At 43.0% G+C, this 22,720-nt stretch overlaps 2 protein-coding genes across 3 annotated transcripts; both read left to right on the top strand.

Annotated features, from left to right (window-relative positions):
• The first annotated feature begins 302 nt into the window (after nt 1-302).
• cmtm6 (CKLF-like MARVEL transmembrane domain containing 6) lies at nt 303-7,108 on the top strand. Its single transcript, XM_088305764.1, has 5 exons — nt 303-523; nt 2,361-2,484; nt 4,217-4,393; nt 4,982-5,080; nt 6,176-7,108. The coding sequence occupies exons 2-5, from the start codon at nt 2,368-2,370 to the stop codon at nt 6,359-6,361; spliced, it is 579 nt and encodes a 192-aa protein (XP_088161890.1). The 5' UTR covers nt 303-523; nt 2,361-2,367; the 3' UTR covers nt 6,362-7,108.
• A 483-nt stretch (nt 7,109-7,591) lies between these two features.
• On the top strand, nt 7,592-21,252 carry smarcc1a (SWI/SNF related BAF chromatin remodeling complex subunit C1a). Of its 2 annotated transcripts, none has more exons than XM_088306827.1 (28): nt 7,592-7,832; nt 8,788-8,907; nt 8,990-9,075; nt 9,174-9,255; nt 9,481-9,573; nt 9,654-9,723; nt 9,799-9,868; nt 9,935-10,010; nt 11,264-11,389; nt 12,062-12,156; nt 12,571-12,701; nt 12,774-12,833; nt 12,911-12,948; nt 13,029-13,150; nt 13,220-13,291; nt 13,915-14,028; nt 14,427-14,580; nt 14,657-14,764; nt 15,075-15,134; nt 15,225-15,483; nt 15,575-15,736; nt 16,891-16,946; nt 17,189-17,342; nt 18,069-18,247; nt 18,328-18,462; nt 18,918-19,236; nt 19,310-19,435; nt 19,834-21,252. In XM_088306827.1, exons 1-28 carry the CDS (start codon nt 7,659-7,661, stop codon nt 19,923-19,925), a joined length of 3,333 nt encoding a protein of 1,110 aa, XP_088162953.1. In that variant the 5' UTR covers nt 7,592-7,658; the 3' UTR covers nt 19,926-21,252. The 2 variants fall into 2 exon arrangements, with proteins under 2 accessions (XP_088162953.1, XP_088162952.1); XM_088306826.1 differs by having other exon boundaries at nt 12,035-12,156.
• The last annotated feature ends 1,468 nt before the right edge of the window (nt 21,253-22,720 follow it).

Raw genomic sequence — 22,720 nt, 5'->3', positions numbered from 1 at the left:
GATAATCGAGTAGATGTACACTACAGTTTAAAACGAGTCCTCTAATAATTTGAGTGCTTGATTTATTATTATTTGTTTTCTAACCGTTTATTTGTTCGCATCGTCGTCAAGCCAGCTCTAATAACAGTTGTTCATACAGTGCATGCACGCTACGAAGGCTACCTTCAAAATAAAAATTTCCCGCCTAATACTTGGACATCAGTCCCTTTGGATGCTTTTATTTTGAAGTTGGCCCTCGCGGCGGTGTGGCGGCATGATTGACTGCACTGGTCGGAGTACATTTCCTGACTATCGTTACTTTGGACATGGTCGACACCCAATTGCTCGATTAATGAGCGGACACCTACATCGATAGGGCGGAATAATAAGTACCGGAAGTTGTGTTTGTGCTGCGCCATTTGTACTTGTTGCTTTTGGCCAAAGTGAAAGAAGGAGAACGCGGAAGTGCACTTTTTGTCAGTTTTTTTAGGGTGTTCGGAAAACTGCACGGTTGATTGTTGTTCTGCGCCGAGAAACCAGAGCGGTGAGTCAAACTTGTCGATTAAATTTAAATCTTTAACAAAATTGCTCTTACGTACACCTTGAGCAGGTTTTCTTTAACCTCGAGTATGAAAAAAATCAAAAGGCCGAGACGGAAAGTTTGCGTCAAACTAAATAGTTTTTCTTATTTTGCAATGTCCCATGTTGTTTTTGCTTGAATTTTCACCAACACGTCACAAATGAAAATGTTTTTGTCCTGAAGTCTGTTTGGCGTGATTCGTCCTGCACAGATGGCTTGTTTTGCAGCTGCTAAACGACGTGAACTATCGATTAAATTCGAATTTATTGAGCTGATTGGTCATCCAATAACGAATTTTAATCATAATTTAGTTAGAAGTGAATAATCACCTTTTCTATTTATGTGTGAAGAGATTAATTAATAATATTAGTTGAAGCAAGCCAGCCAAACTGCTTTGACAATTCTGCTATAATTGTTTTTTTTTTATTTTCAGTTTCTTTTTGACTATATTTTGTTACCAAAGCACCACACTTGAAATTATCTCACTCCTTAAGTGACTTCGGCGTTATTCTTGTACGCAGAAGTTTGTTTTTCAGGTGCTGACCCAAAGTGAAATATTGATTAATTTCTTCAAATTTAATGTCACAATTAGCAGTCTAATGACAAAAAACTGTCAGAATGAAAGCAGTGAAGTTGTAACATTGGTATTTTAGTTTGCAGTTTTAGTTTTTACAGCTGCTGGCCAAAATATGATGGAATTAAACATGAGTGCAACTATTATTGTATCGTATTATGAAGGACATGAATTTATTTTTCAATCAATGAAGTCAATAAATGCTATGGTCACATTTTGACTATTACTATGTATAATTCCACATCTAGATGTGAGGACACTTTCTATTGCTGTTGTGTTTAAGTAAATCAACTAAGTTGTTGAGTATCGTAATAACTTCAAATGACCTAATGTCGCAAAAGTTACAACATCGTTACAAGGAAAAAAAATATCGACAAAAGGTAATCAGAATATATCACATTCAAATGACGTGTGCTTCCTGCTGTGAGGTAAATTTCTGACATGCACAGTAAATAATCTAATGTTGAAACAATCCACGCCGGCTAAACACTATTTTTACAAAAAGGAAGTCATGGAAATAAAGTAACATTTGAATGCACCGTCATGCAAGTGTGGAAAGTGGTTTTAACCGCGGCCGTGTCACGTCATTTGTTTTGTGTGTGTTCTTCTACGTTGCTTCACACTTTTTGGAATGTCATATTCCTTGTCTTTGCTTATTTTTAGTGCATATGAGTCAAATATTTGTTCAAATGTAGTGTGTATGAATAATTGCACTGCTAATATTACAAATATTTGCCGTGATTTTGTGCATATCGCTGATGTCGGGCAGAATCCGCGTACCTTCCTTTTGTTTGTTCAGCCATTAATGTTGAATCAGCAAAGAGAGCAAGCCATTTTCAACTATTTAGATTGGTCAATAATTTGTTTAAAAATAATTTAAAAAAACGAGAATCACACCCACACGTTTGCTCTGACCAATAATTTAAATTTGTGAAAAATTTTCCAAAATGTGACGTGAGAGTTTTTGAGTCAATACATGCAATGATTCAATGCAGAATGATACAAATACGTTTGTTTATTTAGTGCATACATTACAAATATATATTTAATATATAAATCACGAATATTTTTGATGCATGCACTCATAATCCAAATTTTTAAGGAATGAGCTGTTCCGGCGTATGTTTTAATTTTTAAATATATTTTTTTGTTGAATTTTGTGATCATGGTGCGAAAATGTCTTGATGACGTGTGTGCGTGTGTACGCGTGTGTGCCATGTCCCTCAGCTTCATCATGGCCGCAGAAGAAGTTTATTCCTCGACGACGGTGCCAAACCAAAACGTTGGCTGTTGCATGATGACGTCAAAGTATCTGGACAAAGTGCGCTTCATGATCAAGACCTTGGAAGTGGTGAGTTGGCTGTCCTGATCAGTCTTTACCCAGAAGTGTTAAAATTATTCAATTAATTGACTATCCAAAAAAAAAAAAGAAAACAATTTCAAGCGTTGAGTAATCGTTTAGAGCCATTTCTCTCAAAATCGTCTAATTCCTTCGATTTGAGCCTCTCATTGGTCATTCTCAGATTTCTGTTGACCTTCATGAAAGCAGGCTGTTTATTTATTTTTTGGGCGTTTCATCAAAGAAAGACATTTGCAAACATTTGTTTTGACTTTGGAAAGCAACGACTGAACCAGGAATTGAATCGTTCCAAAACGGTTGTTGAGTCCTTGCTTTATTGCTTTTTTTTTTTTTTTTTTGTATAACTAAAAAATACAAAATAAACAATAATTGTTTAATAAACTCTAACTGAGGTAAAAATAGTTTTGTTCACTTAAATGTAAAATAAAAAACCAATGGCATAATCGATCAAATAATTGATTCTAAAAAATATTCGATAGTGCCAGCGCCACACTCATCACGAACGCGCCTTCTCAGAGTTTGCATTGTGAGGACATCTCGAAACCTCAGTGTAGTGTTTGGGGCCTTCCAGAAGGTTCTGTGTCATGTTAGGACTTCTATAAGGTTCAGTGTAGTGTGTCAGGATTTTTAGATGGTTCAATGTAGTTTGAGTCTGTGTTGTATCTGAGAACCTCATAAAAACTTCCGTGTGTGAGGACTTATAGACGAATTTGTGTAGTGTGAAGTGCGGTTTCGGTGGCCCTGGCCATGACTCGCCCTTCCTCCTGCGGCCTCTTGACAGGAAGTGTCCAGCGGGAAGTGAAAGCGCTGCCGTTAGCACATCTGGATTAGCACAAACCTCTGTTAGCACATCACCGCTGGACTATCGCAACGTTTAGCGCCGAAGGCGGGAAACCACTCCTGAGGATCGACTCAAGTTTGAATTATGAATTATGAAAGTTGTCCTCACGTTAGTGCGTGCAGGACTTTTCCAGGTTTGCAAGAACGAGCAACTTCTCTTTGGGTGAAAACCTTTATCTCAGGACTAGAGTTCTCCTTTTCTTGGGACTGGAATGTTCTCTTGAGATCGGACCCCTCAACTGAGCACATTCTCTCGTGGGACCAAAACCTCGATCTTCTCTTGCGACCAGTATCTTTGCTGACACTCGGACATTTTTCACGGGACAAGACTGTTCTTGCAACTAGATCCTGATCTCGGGACTAAAACCTTCTCTCTGGATTAGAATAGAACCTTCATTTGTTGAATTTGCATCACTTGGAAGTTGTATTTGCTGAAATCAAAACCCATTTCTAATAAAAAAAACATGTTAAGAAGTCAAGGACCTCTTATTTCTTGGCAGTTTTTCAAATTTTTGGACAGCTTCTGCTTAAATTTCACTCCAGGATATCAAGATAGACTCCCAGAGCTTCCGTTGGAAAGTGATTTTGCTCCCAATCTTAAAGATGTTATTTTTTTTTTTCTTTCCATTAATGCACCATTACAGTAAGCTGTTTGAACTAATTGCAGCATTGGTTCTTCTGAGAATGCCTTCCACACCAAAGTCAAATTGGTACTGCGTCAAGTCCTTGAATGAATCGAAAATTAATCGAAAATCGAATCAGCCCCTTGTCAATTGCATCGATTTTGGAAATTGTTGTCGATACCCGTCCCTAATGATTTTGAAGGCTGTGTATTTTATATGTGTGCTCTCACCTGACCCCCCCCCCCCTTTAATTTTGCCAGCTGCTGTCGTTGGTGGCGTTCATCCTGGAGGAGACGGTCTCCGTCTGCATCAACTGCACCGCTCTGGAGTTCTTTGAGTTTGTCAGCTGCACATCGTTCCTCTTCACCGCCTTCCTCCTCATTCTCCTCTCTACTAAACTCCACCTCAGAGTGGGAATCACCTGCTGGTCCAGCCTGGTGAGTTCTGTTGAAATGGACAAGTCATTTTCATTGCGATCACGCAAATTTTATTGAGCCAAGAACATGTTTTCTATATAATCTCACGGACGCAACCACACAAAATTATAATGAAAAGCATCAACTGCGACGGAAATTGAGTTCTTGGTCACGGAAGAAATGAAAACTTCTGAATTCCCATTCAGAGATGTTGCGCAACATTCTTCCTGCTTTTCAAGGAGGAAATAACAAAATATTTTTATCAATGGTAGAAATGTGGCAACCCCGTCAAATGTTTTGTCGTTGATGTGACAAACATCACGTGACCACAACGAAGTCAGCGCAGGAAGTCTTGAAGGAGAAAATGCTGAGCTGGCAACCCCGCCATGAAGCTGCCGTCTTTTATTCAGGCTTTGCCTTTGCTTGCATTTTGTGCATGTAATACAAACGCTTGCTGAAATTTAGTGCATGCTTGAAAGTTTCAAATCTGCTTCGGATTAGATTCGAAATGTTTGCTTTGATTTAGTCCAGAAATGTCAAAGAATTTATGATATGAACGATCGTACTGAAACTTGCGCAACGGTGACTGGTGTCATTTTTGTGCTGCAGGACTTTGTGTACACGATGACGATCGCCTTCCTTTTCCTCATCGCCTCCATCGTATTCGCGGTCATCAACGGCGGCACTGATCTGGAGAAAAGTGCTGTGGTGCGGAAACACTTCCTTCACTCTTTCCTTCCCAACGTCTTTCGCGTCCGACCTTTTCTTTCCCCGTTCGCCGCAACCTTGTCTTGACCGACGTTCTTGTTGCCTTCCTTGCTTCGTTTTTTATTTACTTACCCGTCTTATTTCCATCTTCCACTCCCCACCTTGTTTTCTTCCCTATTTCCTTTTCACTCCCTACCTCCTTCTTTCACTCATAATCTCAATTTCATTCCCTGGTTCCTGTTTTCTTTATCTTCTTCTTGTGTCCTTCCCTAAGTACTTCTATCCTGTCGCATTTCCTTCTTTGTCGTTTTACATTCTGGTTTCCTTCCTTACCACCTTCTTTCACTCCTATCTTGTAGGAAACTTTCTTCTTTCCCTCCTTTCCTCCTTTTTTCTTCACCAATAGCTAATTGTGTCCTTCCTTTACATCTTCTTTTATTGCCTTCCTCATTGCTTCCTTCCCTTCTTCTTTCTGTTCCTCCATACAACCTTCTTTCTTTATCCACCCTTCCTGTATCCTTCCCTGTCTTCTCCTATCCTTTCCTGTTTACTTCCTCAGTTCATTCTCTAACACCTTGTTTCCTTCCCTCCTTTTGATTTTCTTACTTGTCCCTTTTCCTTGATTACCATGTTGCCTTCCCTACTTCCTTCCCTCCCTAGCTCATTTTTTTGTCTGTTTTCTGTTCTTCCCTCCACTAATTCCTTCCTTCTTCATCCCTCTTCTTGTGTCCTTCCTGACTTCCTCCTATCCATTCTCATGCCCTTCTTTAAGTTTTCCTTCCCTGCTTCCTTTTCCTTCCCTACCTCCTTCTTTCACACCCTACCTTGTTTCCTTTCTTATTGAATTCCCAACTTCCTTATTTATTTTTCATTGCACCTTCTCTCATACTCAACTTCCATGTTGCCTTCCCTACCTCACTGTCTTCATCTACATCCTTGTTTCCTTCCTTGCCACCTTATTTCACTGACCACTTTATTTCTTTGCCTAGCTCCTTTTCATTCTGTAATTCCTCCCCACCACTTTATTTCACTCCCCACCTTATTGTTTCCTTGCTTACATCTGTGTTTCATGTTTTGAAATGTTTCCTCCGGCAGGCATTTGGCTTCCTGGCCACGTTCGCCTTCATATGGGACCTTGTCACATTTTGGAGGACGTACGGGCTCCCCTTTGCCAAAGGGGACAAGGCGCAGTCTACTAATGGCATCCAAGCGGCAGAAGCTGACCAGGAGGCTCCCGCAGAGACGGCAAAACTCAACACGGAGGCCACGGTGGCAGAATGATTTTGTTTTGTTTGTTTTCTGTGCTTTGTGTGCGCCATGAAAGGTCAAACATTTTACACTTTAGGAGGCGCTCTGGTATCGCATAGCTGGCCTGACTTCCTCTCTTTGTACTACTGAGGCCAGCCACTCAGGAAATAAAACAGCCGCCTTTCGACTCAAAGGAAACATATTATGGATTATTTTTTGCAGTTTCAAAGATTCCCCAGGTTGTCCTAAGAGGTTTTTAAAGTGCTACCCGGAGTGATTACATTTCATTAGGACTTGATGGAGTGTAGGTGTGGTACATTATGTAATCAATTATCTATAATATGTCCCCTTTAATCTAGTCTGTAAATATTCTGAAGTTAGCTTGTTAGAACAGAAAATGTTTTGTCTTTTCTTTTTTTTTTTCTTGTGGTTTCTGTTATCACACAATCACGAAATCAAGCAAGTGCACGTATGAAATATATCGATCACTGGTGATAATTAAATGTATTCCTATTTTTGATGGAGGCTAGAATTGATGAAAAATGAGACTATCAAATTTACGATTCCGTTTTTGATAATGTTGTAACTTGTTACTAACAGATGATTCCTGAATATTTCCTACTCATGGTTATCAATCGTATGACGCATTGCTTAGCTGAAATGTTTGAAACGTTAGTTACACTCTTAAAAACTTGAATCCTTCTGTGTCAATATGCTGAGATATCGTAATGTTTTGTTGTATAAAGTGACAATGCAAAATGAAAGGTGTTGAAGAATGAATGTGTGCTTTCATGATTATGAACAAAACTTTTAACCACTCATTTTACCCTCTTGGCAATCACTCAAACGGTAAAGGAGTCGTTTATTTTCTTTTATATTTTTTATGTTGACTTGAAGGTCACGGCAATAAAAGCGTTGTTAGCCAACATCTTTGCAAAAATTGCAATCCATATTCTTTACAAACTTCTTCATGAAGTTTGTTATTGTTTCTGACGTGCGTTATGTGTGGCCACACAGGGCTCGGGGTGTGAAAAATATGCGACTGATATGGCATGACATGTCAATTGACTTTATTGGTTTTAATTCTTATTACGTTTCTTTAATTGAAATCATTCTTTGTTCTTGCTGTATTCTTGTTTTGGGCCGTCTATCTATTTATCTATCGTTTTTAGTAAAGGACTACATTTCCCACATGGCAGCAAATCTGGCAAATCGCGAGAGTTTGAAACGTAAACACGTATGCGCCTGCGCAGTAACGGCGCAGCGGCTGCTCGGACTGGAGCAAGGCGGCGGAGGAGAAAGACAAACGCAGCGAACAAAAACACACACAATGGCGACGGCTGCGACCACGGCTAGCGGGCCGACCACTGGCCCAGTCGGAGGCGGCGGGACCGCGGTCGGGCGCAAGAAAGACGGTGGCCCGTCCGCCAAATTCTGGGAGAGTTCCGAGACCATATCCCAACTGGAGACGGTTCGTCTGTGGATCGGCAAACACTACAAGAAGGTGAGCTAGCGTTAGCATTAGCATGTCGCTCCATTGATTCCAACGAAGGCCCGCTGCGCGCTCACAATGGAGGACCGTTGCGAGTTTATTCAAAAGTCGTCAACTGGCTTTTATTTACTGTTTGTGGGTGATTGCTGAAATCATCGTTCTTTATATTGCTGCGTAGCATGGCTCGCACTAAGAGCGGCTTTTAAAGAAGCACTTTTTTTGTCGAACAATTGTCATATAGTGTAAAGCTAACTTCCTAGCATACGCTGGCTAATGTTAATAAATGATAAATAAATAATAATAATGTCAACATTTACAGCGTAGAAATTGAACTGTAGCATGTCAAGCAGTCTGCTTTCCCCTCACATTGTAAGTTACATTAATCAATATCAATAACCTTTAATTACCAAAGCAGTTATTAATTCTGATCACACTAAGTCATGAATCAATTTTCGCTTGACATGTTATTTCTGACCGTCTCATCTGCTTCATTGCTGTCGAGTTCCAATGGTAATTTTACTCAGCACTGCTTTCTGTTGTCTGCTACAAATGACATCAAAGTGCCTTCAGGCTTGCATTGGCAACTTAGGACGTCAAACATGCTGGGCAGCACAGAGGTTGAATTGAAGAGATGGATCGAAAATTAATAATCAAGAAGATGGGGTGAACGGCACCAGCTAAAACTGTAAACTAAATAGTCGTAGTATGCTTGCGAGTATTGTTGTATGTTCTGATGGTATGATGATGTAAGCATAGAACATATAGACGATGCACCTTAAAAATGTTTTGTTTCTGTTTTTTTTGGAATGGTTCTCATTAAACTCACTCCATAGTTCATTAGTCACATTAGAAAATGTGAAAAGAAACTAAACAATAGTTGCTGAATGCGACACTACAAGAACAAGTTTCTCTGAAAATCAGAAGCTGCTCATCTGCTCTTTAATGTCAAATGTGTGTGTGTTGTTAGTATGTCCAGAATGACTCGCCCTCCAGCAAGTCTCTGGCTGGCCTGGTGGTGCAGCTGCTTCAGTTCCAGGAAGACTCGTTTGGACGCAAAGTCAACAATCCCGCTCTCACCAAGCTGCCGGTATCGCCGCTTACTTCCATCTTTACTGTCCAAGAGGGCTGCGCTTGTTTTGCATCCTCACTGTTCCATTTTCTCACCCAAGGCCAAGTGCTTCCTTGACATGAAGGCGGCGGGCGCTCTCTGCCACATCTTGGGCTCCGTCTACAAGTTCAAGAGTGAGCAGGGCTGGTGAGTTTATTCTTTCTGGTTTTGTTTTTGTTTCCCACTTTGCATGCCAATAACATGCAAATTCACTATTCACGTCTGCTGTCTGCTGCCGTCCGCAGGCGGCGCTTTGACCTGCAGAACCCTTCTCGTATGGACAGGAATGTGGAGATGTTCTTGAACGTAGAGAAAAACCTGGTGCAGGTATGTACTTGTGAAAGGGCTGGACGATTAAAAGTTTGACAGAATGATTTTTCTTAATTTAATTCACATCCAGTTGAAGGCAGTCGAAGAGTCGATCGCACAGAACTTTGCTAAAGACACGCTGGCCAGTTTCACATTGCACAAGCGGTCATTTAGCCACATTTGTAACTTTTTTTATTCACGGCCTTGAACTGTTGGCTTTTCAATGACATTTTGTGCTTCCAGAACAACTGCCTGACTCGCCCCACCGTCTTTTTGTCTCCCGACATGGAAGGCAAGCAAGCCAGTAAGCTCAAAGACGCCATTAAGAGACACCAGGTGAGCGTCAGACGACCTCATCGCAACCACACCGTCACTTTGTGCGCCTTCTAGAACTTTTCTCCTCTTCGTCTTTGTAGGGTTCCATCACCGAGGACAAGTCCAAAGCCACACACCTCATTTTCTCATCTCCATCGCAGCAAGACGAAGGTTAGCGGTCCTCGAGCCCTCTTTTCCTTTTTTTTTTTCCTTCTAAATCTTTAATTTTGGAATGGCGTATTGCAGAGGAGTGGCTGCGTCCCGTCATGAGGAAAGACAAGCAGGTTCTGGTCCATTGGGGCCTCTACCCAGACAGGTGAGCACAAAGGAGGACTTGTGGAAGCTCTCCAGAAGTTTTGACTCTTAAATCTCTTCTTGTCAGCTACGACACCTGGATGGCCGCCAGCGAGGTGGACGGCGACGTGGAGGAGCCGCCCAGTGCCGACCGACCGTGGAAGGTGAGTCTGATGTCAAATTGTTTTGAAAAAAATCTATAATGGATATTTATTGCCTTCTCAAAATTTTGCAGCGTCTGCTATTTTTGTTGTCACTTAAGAGTAATGTGTTAAACGGGCTTTTCTCGAGTCGAGTTGCACGGGTGAGGCGAGGCGAGCTCAGCAAAATATTTGCAGCTTGGACATACCCCGAGGCAAAAGCTTCTGACGTGGATTGATGGCTGCTTTTGCAAAGTCCACTTTGAATGGCCACTATGTCTTCAGGCAAAGTTTGTGCGTCATTCTCTTGAAACCCGGCTCATTTCCGGTCACATCGCAAAGCAGTGTGAAAATGATTCCACTCGTATGAGGCTTGTTTGAAAAATAGTCCCTGGAGGATTTGGAAAAGTCGCTAAGTTGGCAACGCTGACTGTGTCTTTGAAAACTGGCTTTTTTTTCTGTGTTCCAAGTAGAGCTGAACAATTGAGGAACAAAATGTGATGTTTTTTTTTTCCTCAAGATTGTGATTTAATATGCGATTATTTTTTTTCCCCTGGTCCTCCTCCTATGTATTTTAACCAACACTTAGCTGTAAATCAATCTGTTACAAAACAATATCCGATTCATAATACGTAAGTGTAAACATGGAATGATTAATCAACAACTAATTTATCAATTGAACTGATAATTTATCTGCCATTTTTGATAATGGATTGATTGTTCAGAAAAACTTTTGAATATAAAATTGTCCAAACTCTTCTTCATTGCAACTTCTCGATAGTGTACATGATTTCTGTATTTCTCTATGAAAGCAGACTTTGAATCCAAATAAAACGTTTGCTTTTACTTTAAAAAACATTTTTGCTTTTTTTTTTGACATGTTGCTGACCAAACCAGCAACAGAATTCTAATGAATTTGTTTCTGCATTTTTTTTGCACTATCAATTTTAAACAATGACCTGGATTGAAATTAAAACATGTTTTTTTTTTTTAAATAAGATTAATAAAAACAAAGAATATGATGAAAATAATCGTTAGTTGCTGCCCCACAATAATTATTTTGGTCATATAGGTTAGATTTCCGCTAAAATAATGGTAAGTCATCCATGAATTATGAAGAATGACAATTTATCTACTTCAATTAGAATTGTTAATTTAATAAACATTGTGACTTGCAGTCTTTAAAGTGTTCACTCCAAAAATGTCTCCATTTTCCCAGCATGTTGGGTGACACGTGTGGCATAAGAATGAAAATACAAATCTGGCCCCTACCTCAGGTCCATGCCAGGTGGGTCCTGGACACGGACGCCTTCAACGAGTGGATGAATGAGGAAGACTACGAGTTGGACGACAACAAGAAACCCATCAGCTACCGCCAGAAGATCTTCCTGAAGGAGGAGGAGGTAAATGCTAGCAAAACGTCGCCCTTTTTATGATTGTTTGTTGGTGGTTTCTTGTATGGATGCTTGCGAAATGTCGTCTTGCATGAAGCTGTCCTGTTCTGTCTGTCGGTCAGTCTGTATTGTCTGTCGTCATCCTTCCTCGCACCTTTTCTCTTCTTCCAAAGCACCTCAGGGTTTCTGTTCATGTTGACAAAAATCTCTTGAACGTTCTAGTACACTCAAAATTTATAAGTATAAGAATGTTTGAGGGTACAATCAACTGTTTACAGCCCAGAAAGTGCAAACATGTTAAAAGGCCTGTTTCACTGCAAAAATTTTAGCAGTTGTTTATTTCATCAGTTTATCAAATAATTATAAGTTATTTAATAGTAAATAGTATGCGTTCATTCAAAAATGAAGGTAGTTTATATTTGTTTGATTAAAAAATGAAATGAATTGTAAAAGAAGTTGTGACAGCAGACAGGAACCCTGCTCGTGGGTCCACGCCACTGCATCTCCTCCCACTCCTCCCGCCCCCGCCTGCTGCCTCCCCCCCCCCCCCCCCCCCCGGTGTGTGCGAACGTTCCATCCTCTCATTCTGCCACTCTTTTATCTCATCCTCCATCCCTCGCTCCCGCCGCGCTGCACGGGCGTTTGTCTGATCAGTCGTCTTCCCGTACGCCCGATCGCAAGGAGCGCAAGGCCAACTCGGCCGGCAAGAAGAGGAGGCGCTCGCCCTCGCCGCCCAGCACGCCCGCCGAGTCCCGGAAGAAAGGCGGGAAGAAGGGGTAAGGAACCCGCCCGCCACGCACCAACAATGACCTTTAAATGTATTTATTATTATGAGTCAACAACAAGTGGCAAAATGAAAAAAGAAAAAATAAATTGTAATGACTTTGCTACTGAAAGCGCTTGTATATGTAACGTGTGTTCATTATGGTACACATACTAGATGAATGGTGTTGATGCTTTATGATCTTTGTCACCATTTTGGGGGGGGGCATTTATACATATAATACAGATCTCTTTGAAGGGGGGTGTCAATTATTTGCATGGTTTTGTAGTATCATGGGTTTTTGGTACTGAGCTGCCGACAAAGCACCAAAAACAATGTATGTAATTATCCAATCTTGAACTCGCCTGTCATAAAATGTCTATGACGTTAGCAAATCAAATCATCCGATTTCTACTTTCTGTCTCAGGAACCAGGGACATTACTGGAAGCGGCGAGGACACCGCGGCGAAGACGACGACACGGAGGATGACGTCACCAAGGACCTGGACGACTCGTCTGCCGGCGCGAGCATCGAGGAGGGAAGCGTTTCTAAGAGTGGTGCGTTCCAAAATGGGCATGTTTTCGCGTGATTGCGTTCTTCACACAATGTGCTGTCTCGTGTCCACACAGCTCATTCAAAGAAGGACGCTGACAGCACGCCTCTTAAAGGCGACAACGGAGCCGATGTTGGTATGTGACAGCAACACGTCACTTGACCGCATGCCATAATTATTGATAACGTTGTTTGTGCTGCTTTCTCTCTGTAGATGACATGGAGGATGACTCTGTGCTGTCTGGCGGGAAGGTAAGGTAACATTTTATTTCGGAAAATGCTAAACGGAGATGCTGTTAATGTCATAAGCAAAATGATGACTTTGCAATCAGGAGGACGAGGACATGAACAAAGCGGAGATGAGCCGCCTGATGGACGCTGGTGAGGACAACGTGACGGAGCAGACGCACCACATCATCATCCCCAGCTACAGTGCCTGGTTCGACTACAACTGGTGAGTCGGTGACACCGAGGGCCTCGCGGACCTTTTGGACTTATCTCTAAGCGGCTTCTCCCTTTTCAGCATCCACGAGATCGAGAGGAGAGCCCTGCCGGAGTTCTTCAATGGGAAGAACAAGTCCAAAACTCCAGAAATGTGAGCACTGAAACACGCGAGCAAAATTAGGACTACAGTGCCCGCTTATTTTATTAAGTTATAGCTAGAGAGAAAAAATAGCCATTTTGTCATTTTTGCCGAAGCAAAACATGACATGAAATGTGTTTTACAAGTCATTTCTGAAATTGTTTAGAGTATTTTTTGTTAATGTAAATTTTTTGCGACCACAATGTCATTTTTCGAGGTTAATTTTATTTATTTTTTTTTAACCAAGAAATTAAAAAATATACATAAAAAATCCTGGGTCAAAATACATTTCTAAAATAAAATTAAACACCAATTGTATTGTACTTAAGAGTTAAATACAATTGAACTGTAGTTAACGAATATATTGTACTGGATTCAAATTAAAATAAAAGTTCGAGGCACTGTATGCACTAAATGCAGTTAGAACATTTAATAAGGATGCACGGTCCAGAATTCTTTTACGTACCACCAGAGGCAGCCCCACATACCGAAATTTTTGAGAATCACTGTGTTGGAGATAAGTTATACTTTTATCCAGGTTTAAAAAAAAATAGAATTTTCCCTTATTAAACAAACAGTAAGATTATTATGATGACAGCGTCCACTCATGTTTTTGTTCCCACGCTCCCAACCAGATATCTGGCGTACCGCAACTTCATGATCGACACTTACCGCCTCAACCCACAAGAGTACCTCACCTCCACCTCCTGCCGCAGGAACCTGACGGGTGACGTGTGCGCCATCATGCGGTGAGTCTGTGAACTGTGAGGCAAAAGTAAATAGAATGTCTTCTTTTTTTCTTTAAAGTGAAAAAGACATTTGCAAGGTTAATTCTTTATCTTATAAAAAAAAAACTAAGTAATGACTTAATTTTTGGGGAAGAGACATTTTTTTGAGAAAAGTATTCATTTTACTGGAATAAAGTCACATTTTAAAGTGCTAATGTCACCAAAATTAATTAAGTCATTATTTGGAGGAAAAAATAATTTTACAACAGTCATATTTGTGAGGGAGCACAGAGTTTTATTTATATTGATATCTACTTGAGGGGAAATTAATTTAACAATAGTCCTTTTTTTTTTTTTCATTTATATTTTTTTTGTTGCTGAATTACATTTCTTCCCTTATACTATCATATTGCCCGCAGAGCTCATGCTTTCTTGGAGCAGTGGGGCTTGGTCAACTACCAGGTGGACTCAGACAGTAGACCTTTGCCCATGGGACCCCCGCCCACCCCCCACTTCACCGTGCTGGCCGACACGCCCTCTGGCCTCATGCCCCTCAACCACCGAGCTCCGCCGGTAAGGGTGCGCAGCGGGGAGCAGGTGGAGGCGGCGAGAGGCAACGGCGTGACATTCTGTGTGTTCAATGTCGCAGATTCCACCGCCACAGCAGATGGCCAACTTCGCTGACAAGATGAAAGACAAAGCCATCGACCTCCAGAACTTTGGCCTCCGTACCGACCAGTACAAGAAGAACTCAAAGGTCTGATCCGCTCATTTACATACATGTCATTCCCTGAAAGGCACATATTCAACATCCTCTGCATCTTATGGAGCAGAGGTGACTGTCTTCTTCACCTATAATGGAGGCTCTTCGATATTATACTGCTCCCTGGTGGCCAAGGTGCCACACGACAAGGAGCCCCACAAGATGCAATACAGTGCCTTTCATACACAATGTGGTTCAAAATATTAAAAGTACAACATTTAGATGCAGAAAACAGTGAAAGATATTTAAAAGCAAAGTAAGAAAAAATAAGCTTGTGATCATTTTTTTGTGTTGCTGCTTTCAGGGTAAATCAGTGGTGTCCTCTCGAGAGTGGACCGAGCAGGAGACTTTGCTCCTGCTAGAGGTCAGTCCCTCACCATTCATATGTTTAACAGTTCTCCACAAGATCCCCATGAGAAGATTCTTATCTATTTATTTATTTTCTGCCCGACAGGCTCTCGAGATGTACAAAGATGACTGGAACAAAGTGTCCGAGCACGTGGGCTCCCGCACGCAAGACGAGTGCATCCTGCACTTCCTCCGCCTGCCCATCGAGGACCCCTACCTGGAGAGCTCGGAGTCGTCGCTGGGCCCACTGGCCTACCAGCCCATCCCCTTCAGCCAGTCCGGCAACCCCGTCATGAGCACCGTCGCCTTCCTGGCCTCCGTGGTGGACCCCAGGGTGGCATCCGCCGCCGCCAGGGCCGCGCTCGGTAACAACAATATACATCTCTCGAATGCATCGTACACCGCCTCGTATACGTTAGCGTTCTCATTCGGAGGCATGCCGTGTTGTTTGCGCAGAGGAGTTCTCCCGCGTGCGTGAGGAGGTTCCCGCCGAGCTGGTGGAGGCTCACGTGAAGAAAGTGCAAGAGGCGGCAAGAAATACGGGCAAGGTGGACCCCGCCTTCGGACTGGAGAGTAGCGGTATCGCTGGCACCGCCCCCGAGGAGCCAGAGAAGACAGGTGAGTCTCATTTAAGAGAAAACGCTATCAGAATTACAGCGACCAAAATGTTCCGGCTTATCCTTAAGTTTGACCAAATCTGGAGCTCTTGTTTTTATTCGTTCCTCCACTAGAGGGCTGCAGATTGTAGCAGTGCAGTTGTTTGTCAGATGTGTATGTGCGCGTGCTCGCGCCTGTGTGTTCACATTTGCCACGTTAACCAGTGGATTAAAACTACAGAGCAGATGGGGTAAGGGAACACGTGGGGGGTGGGGCTCCGGGAAAATGGGTCATCGCACATCATGTTTTCCCCCCACTGCCATCATCATCTTCTTCATCACGGTCATATGTTGTTCTCGATTAAATCTCACTTTAGATGTTTTTCTCTCCGCTCTCATCATGTTATTCCCGATTAAAGGTCACATGGAAGCAATGTGCTTTGTCCATATTTGTGCCCTCTAAGCGTGTGTACATGACACACTTTAAAGGTTAGTTTTGTGAATTGAAAAGATGCAGCTGTTTTTTTGTACTACATATACTTTTTTTTCAGATAATAGACAGCTTTTTTTTTTTTTTTTTTTATAAATATGCACAACTTTTCTAGAAAAATACTGACTATTACTAGAGAATGTACAGCTTCTCTTACAATTGCTACTACATATAACCTTTTCCCTAACATTGTTTGTTTTTATCGAAAATGTACCTCTATTTTTTTTTTTTTTTTTTTTTTTTTTTTTTTTAGGGGTTGGTGGACCCAAAAAAAATATGAGCATGTTTCCCCCAAAATATACAACTGTTTTCTATCTCGATGATGCGTTTTTTTTCTTTCTAAGTTTCTCTTTAAAATAAATGTTATGCAACATTATACACATCGGAATTATACACCTTTTTTCAGGTCCGAGACAAACTTTTTTCAAAAATTCATGACAGGACAGTTTTTCAGATTCCAAAATCTTGCTTCTTGCGAGGCACAATGTATGGGACTATTTTTCCTCCAACATGCAACTTTAGTAATTTACTTATTTTCTGAAGCTGCAACTGTTGCGAAAGCTCGATATAAATAAAGATCTTTTGTATTGTATTATGTAAACGTACTACTTTTTTTTTTTCTTTTTTTTTTATGTGAGCACGAGTCTTACTTGTGACGCTGAACTTTTTCCCCCCATCCCTTGCAGAGGCCACAGATGGCGACAAGGCAGAGACGGACACAGACTCCCAGCAGGGGGACAAGGTGACGACATGACAGTTGATCTATTGACATCCTGTTTTGGTGTGTGGAAAAAGAAAATAGCAGACGGACAAAGCGAGTCGATGCGCCCGTGTCCCGTGAAATCAACACTCACACTTTAATGATTGTCCTCAAATTGGAGTCACGATGTATCGTCACACGATTGTCCTTGTTTGACATGCTTGTGCAAAAAGTACATATGTATGTTTTATGCGGCGTGCAAAATGTCCGTCTTGCTGCCTCAGGCCGAGTCCAAGGACGAGGCGGAGAAGCCCAGCGAGTCGGCTGAAAAAAGCGACAAGATGGAGGCTCCTGAGAAGGTGAAGAAGGAATCCGGGGAGGTGTCGGAGCGAGAGGACGAGAGCGAAGACGGACACGAGGCCAAAGCCACGCCTGCTGGTGGGTCGGCTTCTCGCTTTATTAATTTACGCTTGCGGCTGGATGGTGCAAAGCATTGAGATGGAAGACAGCGAATGACTTGCTGTCTCCCTTCCTACCACACCTAGTTGAAGACAACTCATGTGGCTCGAGTGATAGACTGATCTGCTTTTTTCAGGATACCGATACCGATTATTAGGGCCGATAACCAATTATTTGAAGCCAATATTCTTTTGTTGAAAAAATGTTTAAAATGGTGCCAAAATTTGTCTAAATGAAAGATTCCAAAACTTGGCTAATATTCAGTGCCTTTACGCACATATTTATAAAACAACTTTAGTGATTTACAACATATTAAAGCTATTTTAGATGTTATCAAATAGACAACTTAGTTTTAAAAGTCTAAAAAGCAAACGGGCAGCTTACTGCTGATTGGCTGCAACAAGGAACCAATCAGATAGTGCTGTGTGCAGGCCAGTCTGCTTCTGCAGGCGAGGTCCCGAGCACAGCAGAGAGGGAGAGAGATGTGTGCTGCCGAGAGACAAAATAAATCAGCGTTTAATTTAATGGCCTTGAAAGTTAAAAAAAAAAAAGAAGGCCGATGCCGATAGTGGGCAAAAGGCCAAATATCTGCCCCGATAATTGGTCTATCACTATGTGGCACGTCATGTGATGTGTCATGTGACGCGCCTGCTGCCTTTTGGCAGTTCCCAATCATGTGATGTATCCTGTCTTCCCTCGCGCCAGATAAAGATGAAGACGAGTCCATGGAGACGTCCTCCTCTGAACAGGAGAAGGAGAAAGATGAGAAGGCCAGCATGGAGGACGGCGAGGAGAAGAGGAAAAAGGTGGAACACGACATGGGCGAAGGAAACATCGCCACCGCGGCCGCCGCCGCCCTGGCGTCTGCTGCCACCAAGGCCAAGGTGACGCATCACATCATAAATCAGTGGCAGCGTTGTTCCCGCCAGTGTTGGAAATGTTTCGGATGTGGTGTTCTCGTCAGCACCTGGCGGCCGTGGAGGAGAGGAAGATCAAGTCACTGGTGGCTCTGCTGGTGGAGACTCAGATGAAGAAGTTGGAGATCAAGCTGAGGCACTTTGAGGAGCTCGAAACGATCATGGACCGCGAAAAGGAGGCTGTAAGTCTGACTGCTGATCACACCGGCCTTTAACTTCATCCTGCGCTTGTGTGTTTGTGTTCTTTTGTCAAGTCAAATCTATTTATATTGGCCTTTAGTTAGTCTCAAAGGGCTTCACAGGCCTATAGTTGACAAATCGTAACATCTCTCGATATAAACACGACAAGGAGGCAAGGAAAAACTTTTTTAAAAAAACTTCAATTGTGTGCGGTCGGAGGGGTGCTTGTGCGCATGTTGCATGTTCTCCAGAGCGAGAGCAGTTAAAAGTTATTTTTAAGGATTTGTTTACATTGGCTCCTGAGCTGCTGGATCAAATCCAGTCGCCAAATCTGACGCTGCACTTGCCTCATGTGAACTTGTTCCGTGTCAGGCGTTAATCAAAGTTTTTGGCCGTTGGTTTAAGATTTCGTCTCACCAAAGGTATTTTGTCACACGGTGATGTTTTGTTGTTTTAGTTGGAGCTTCAGCGTCAGCAGCTGTTGACCGAGCGTCAGGCGTTCCACATGGAGCAGCTCAAGTACGCCGAGATGAAGGCTCGCCAGCAGATGGAGCAGCAGGCGGCAGCGGCCGCCGCCGCCGCCGCCCAGGCTCAGGGCCACGCCCCCGGACCCGGTCCGCACGTGGCACCGCCGGGCATGCATCCCGGCGGCCCCCCTCCCCACCACGGCGGGCCCCCGCCTCACCATGGAGGACCCCCGCCAGGTGCCGCCATGCACCCCGGTTACCCCCCTATGGGCCACCACCCCATGGCGCCCCACCATCCAGGTCAAACAGGTCAGGCTGACCAACACCTCACACCTGCAGACACCAAAAGTCACATGTGAGACATGTTTTCTTTTTTACGCAGTTCCCTTGGGCCCGGGACAACCTATGCCGGGACGCATGATGGCCGGACCCCCCGCCGCTGGACCTCCACCTGGTGGGATGCCTCCCATGATGCCCCCACGCCACCCAGGAGCCCCCAATGGCATGTGTGCGTAGTGTATATAACCCTTCTCTCATATAAAATGAGGTCTCTTGTTGTTTTACGTGGCCACTGGACATGTCACATGGCAATGGGTAGTGTTGGGCAAATGAAGCTTCAAATCAGCTCCTTGAAGCAGTTGTCATATTTTTGGACTCCAGTAGATGGCAGTCTTTGTTCAACATTGACTTGCCATTTTTCACACCCTTTATTTAAACCAACAGTGCCATCTACAGGACTCAAAAATAACACAACTGATTCATGAAGCAAATTTGAAGCTGCCCGGTGCCGTTATGACATGTTGACATACGATGTCCGCCCCATTCATGCGACATGCCCGGCGTCAGTGTGAAAGAAAAACAACCCAAACCACATTCTCAATTTGAACTGATTGCATTCCCCCCCAGACCCAGGACCTGCACCTGCACAGCCTGAAGCCGTACCCCCGCTCCCCGTTGGCCCTCCAGCCCCCTCTGGTGGCCGTGCAGCAGACAACTGAGGCCCCACACCCGACACACACACACACACACTTGCAGCCTCTTTGTTGGCCTTTGCTACTCATCAACACCACCGCTTGACAAACATCTTGGAATACACAAATACATACACACACTCAGGGCTCTGTTTTGTGGCGAGGGCGACACACACGCAAATACATATACACTGTTTCTGCTGAGTCGGGCCTGATGGAAGCTGCAAACAAACACTGTACAAAGTTACCACCTCCAACCTGGCGAGTGTCTACCTCGCATCAAATTTACACTGAATGTGTGTGTGCGTGTCAGTCATACACTGTGTGTCAGAGTGTGTGCGTCAGTGTGCATGTGTCAAACTTGAACTGAATTGTGTGAATGTCGATGTGTCTGTGTGCGTACTTGCCTGCCTGTGTGTGTGTGTGTGTGGGTCAAGGTGCTTCTACGTGTGTTGGGATGCATGCGTGTGTGTCCAAGTTGACACTGAATGTTTGTCTCGAGTGTGTTGACGTGACCATTGTGAGCCTCTCTTACTTTTCTGCGCCTGTTAACCAAAACAAAGATGACAAAATCAAACATCTGCGCTTGGCCCCTCCCCTTGCCAAAACACACACGCGCGCACACACGACTGAGGTTCACACTGGAGCTGACACACACGCACACCCCGGCTGCCTTTGTCGGTGCGACTGTGACGTCTCGCTCTAGCGCCTAAGCCCCGCCCTTTGCTCCTCCTCCTCTGCTTCCTAACGCTGCCTACCTCGCTAGCCCCGCCCCTCCCCTCTACCCTGCTGCGCTTTGATTGTTCGACCGTGTGGGACAAACATCGGAAACCTTCAAGTTCATACTTTGTGTGCGCGAGGATTGACAATTTGCTAACACTAATATGAACATTTTTTTTCCCCCCCAAATGACGTATTAAGAGCATAAACGAGTTCAGCGCGGTCCTCGCACAAAGTGATTGAAAAGCTAGCACTGTTAGCATCTCTGCTACCTCCTCTTGCTCCTCCTCCTCCTCCTGTCTGGCTACCTCTTCTAGAACCTTCCTCTGGCTTCTCTCGTAGAACCTTTAGCCTCTTAGCCTCCTGCTACCTCTCTTTCCTGTTTCCGGGTTTATTTTTTTGGTTTTGGTGAGACGTCCTCGTGATATCACAGCACGCCGTCGCAGGCAAGCTAGCGATCCTGTTTGTTTCACCACTGTCGCGTGTATGAACTTTAATGGCTACTATTGGTATTTTTAAAGGAGTTTTTTGTGTAGACGAACTTGTGTTCTTTGTAGCATTTCCTTTGATTTTTGTATCCGGTCCGTTTGCTACGTGGACCTACACGCTGGCCAATAAAATGTTTTTCTACAAACGCTCCTCTCCGACCTTTTTTTTTTTTTTTTTACGTCTGTGAATGTTCCGTCGGCTCACAAATGTTTATTTTTAGTTTTTTAATCACAACAGTAATTATTGTGTAACATGTTGGCTTTACGGTGAATCGGGAGCATTCTTTGCTCAGACAGATGAGCGCGATCGTTTTTAGATGAGGGAGAGAAAACAAAACAAACAAAAGAATGTTTTTTTTTTTTTACCCCCCCTTCTTCTGTATGACATTTCTTCACACTCGAAGGACATCTTATTTTTACTTATGAGGCAAAACTGCACTACTTGACAACGGCGCTACTAGTCCTACTAGTGGAGTGCTCACTGTTAGCTCGTTACTTACAAGTAGGCCGATCTGTACTTGTAACAAAGTACAGCGTATGAGTACTATTACCATTTTCTGGTAAAATGTGTGAGCATGTTTGTGTGTTTATGGTTGGTGGTGGTGTGTTTTTAGGAGGGGGAGGGGCACTCGACTTGGAGGGAGGGGGGCGCAAGCAGGAATTACTTCTGCTCTGGTTAGCAAACACAACAGAAAAGAAACAACACAAAGTGTGTTTTTTGTGTGTGTGTGTGTGTGTGTGTGTGTCACTAGCCTGACATCACAACGTCACCACGTGCACCCAAAAGCAGATAGCGACACCTGCACTCAGTAGTGCGTGCACGTGCGTGTGCGTAAAGTTCTATGTATTGTTTCGATCTTCGTCGTGTGGTCCAACGTCTGCACCGTGCTGCCTTAATTTGCAAATTATTTTATTCTGTTTCCAAGATTGTAACTCGAAACTCTCAAATCATCTTCCCCAATTGCAATGAGCAGAAATGCCGTTAATCCATTTGTGATCTGGCAAAAAGCCCCGAAAAAATGTTGCCAACGTGTTTTGAATGAGGAAAATAGCGCTCACTCCGTAACATCGCTTTGTAAAAATGTATAATGGAAAAGAATGTGACAGTTTGTGAATCGTGATTTCATGTTTCATCGCTCAGTGACATTGTGCTGCTCCTTCTGCTGTGTGTGCCGCAACCACCAGGGGGCAGTGTAATGCACCTAAAGAGTTTCGCAACTAAGTGAATCGGTAAGCAGCAGTCGGTCGTTTTTCACAGCAAAGAAATAATGTGCCTGAGATTTTTTATTATTGAAACTTTATGAACGTAAAAAGAATGTGAACATCAATATAAATTTGAGGTACATTGTAAGAAGTAAAACAAAAGAAGCAAAAGTGACAGTGCACTTTTTATTCAAAGAATTGCGGCACACATACTTCTCTCATTTATTTGTGAACAGATGAAATTCAACAAGTATTTGGAAATTAAGAAAGGATTTGGGCATTTTAAATATGTGTAAGTAAAATTCTCACAACTCAGGGAAAAAAAAAATCTTCAAAACTCAAAAGCCTGTGTTATGCCAAAATTTTGTCAAACTGCGAAACTTCCTACTGGAGGCTGACTTGACCTGACGC

The sequence above is a fragment of the Idiotropiscis lumnitzeri genome, chromosome 10 (assembly GCF_059441095.1).
Source record: "Idiotropiscis lumnitzeri isolate Australia: NSW breed Sydney's pygmy pipehorse chromosome 10, RoL_Ilum_1.0, whole genome shotgun sequence".
Taxonomy (NCBI): Eukaryota; Metazoa; Chordata; class Actinopteri; order Syngnathiformes; family Syngnathidae; genus Idiotropiscis; species Idiotropiscis lumnitzeri.
This window is presented reverse-complemented; position numbering and strand designations above follow the sequence as displayed.

Coding starts and splice junctions, on each gene's coding strand:
- smarcc1a (XM_088306826.1), top strand. CDS start 7,659: ATGGCGACGGCTGCGACCACGGCTAGCGGGCCGACCACTGGCCCAGTC. Junction 12,834..12,910: donor CGACAACGGAGCCGATGTTG/GTATGTGACAGC, acceptor TTCTCTCTGTAG/ATGACATGGAGGATGACTCT. Junction 14,581..14,656: donor TCAACCACCGAGCTCCGCCG/GTAAGGGTGCGC, acceptor TCAATGTCGCAG/ATTCCACCGCCACAGCAGAT.
- cmtm6 (XM_088305764.1), top strand. CDS start 2,368: ATGGCCGCAGAAGAAGTTTATTCCTCGACGACGGTGCCAAACCAAAAC. Junction 2,485..4,216: donor TGATCAAGACCTTGGAAGTG/GTGAGTTGGCTG, acceptor TAATTTTGCCAG/CTGCTGTCGTTGGTGGCGTT. Junction 4,394..4,981: donor TCACCTGCTGGTCCAGCCTG/GTGAGTTCTGTT, acceptor TTTGTGCTGCAG/GACTTTGTGTACACGATGAC.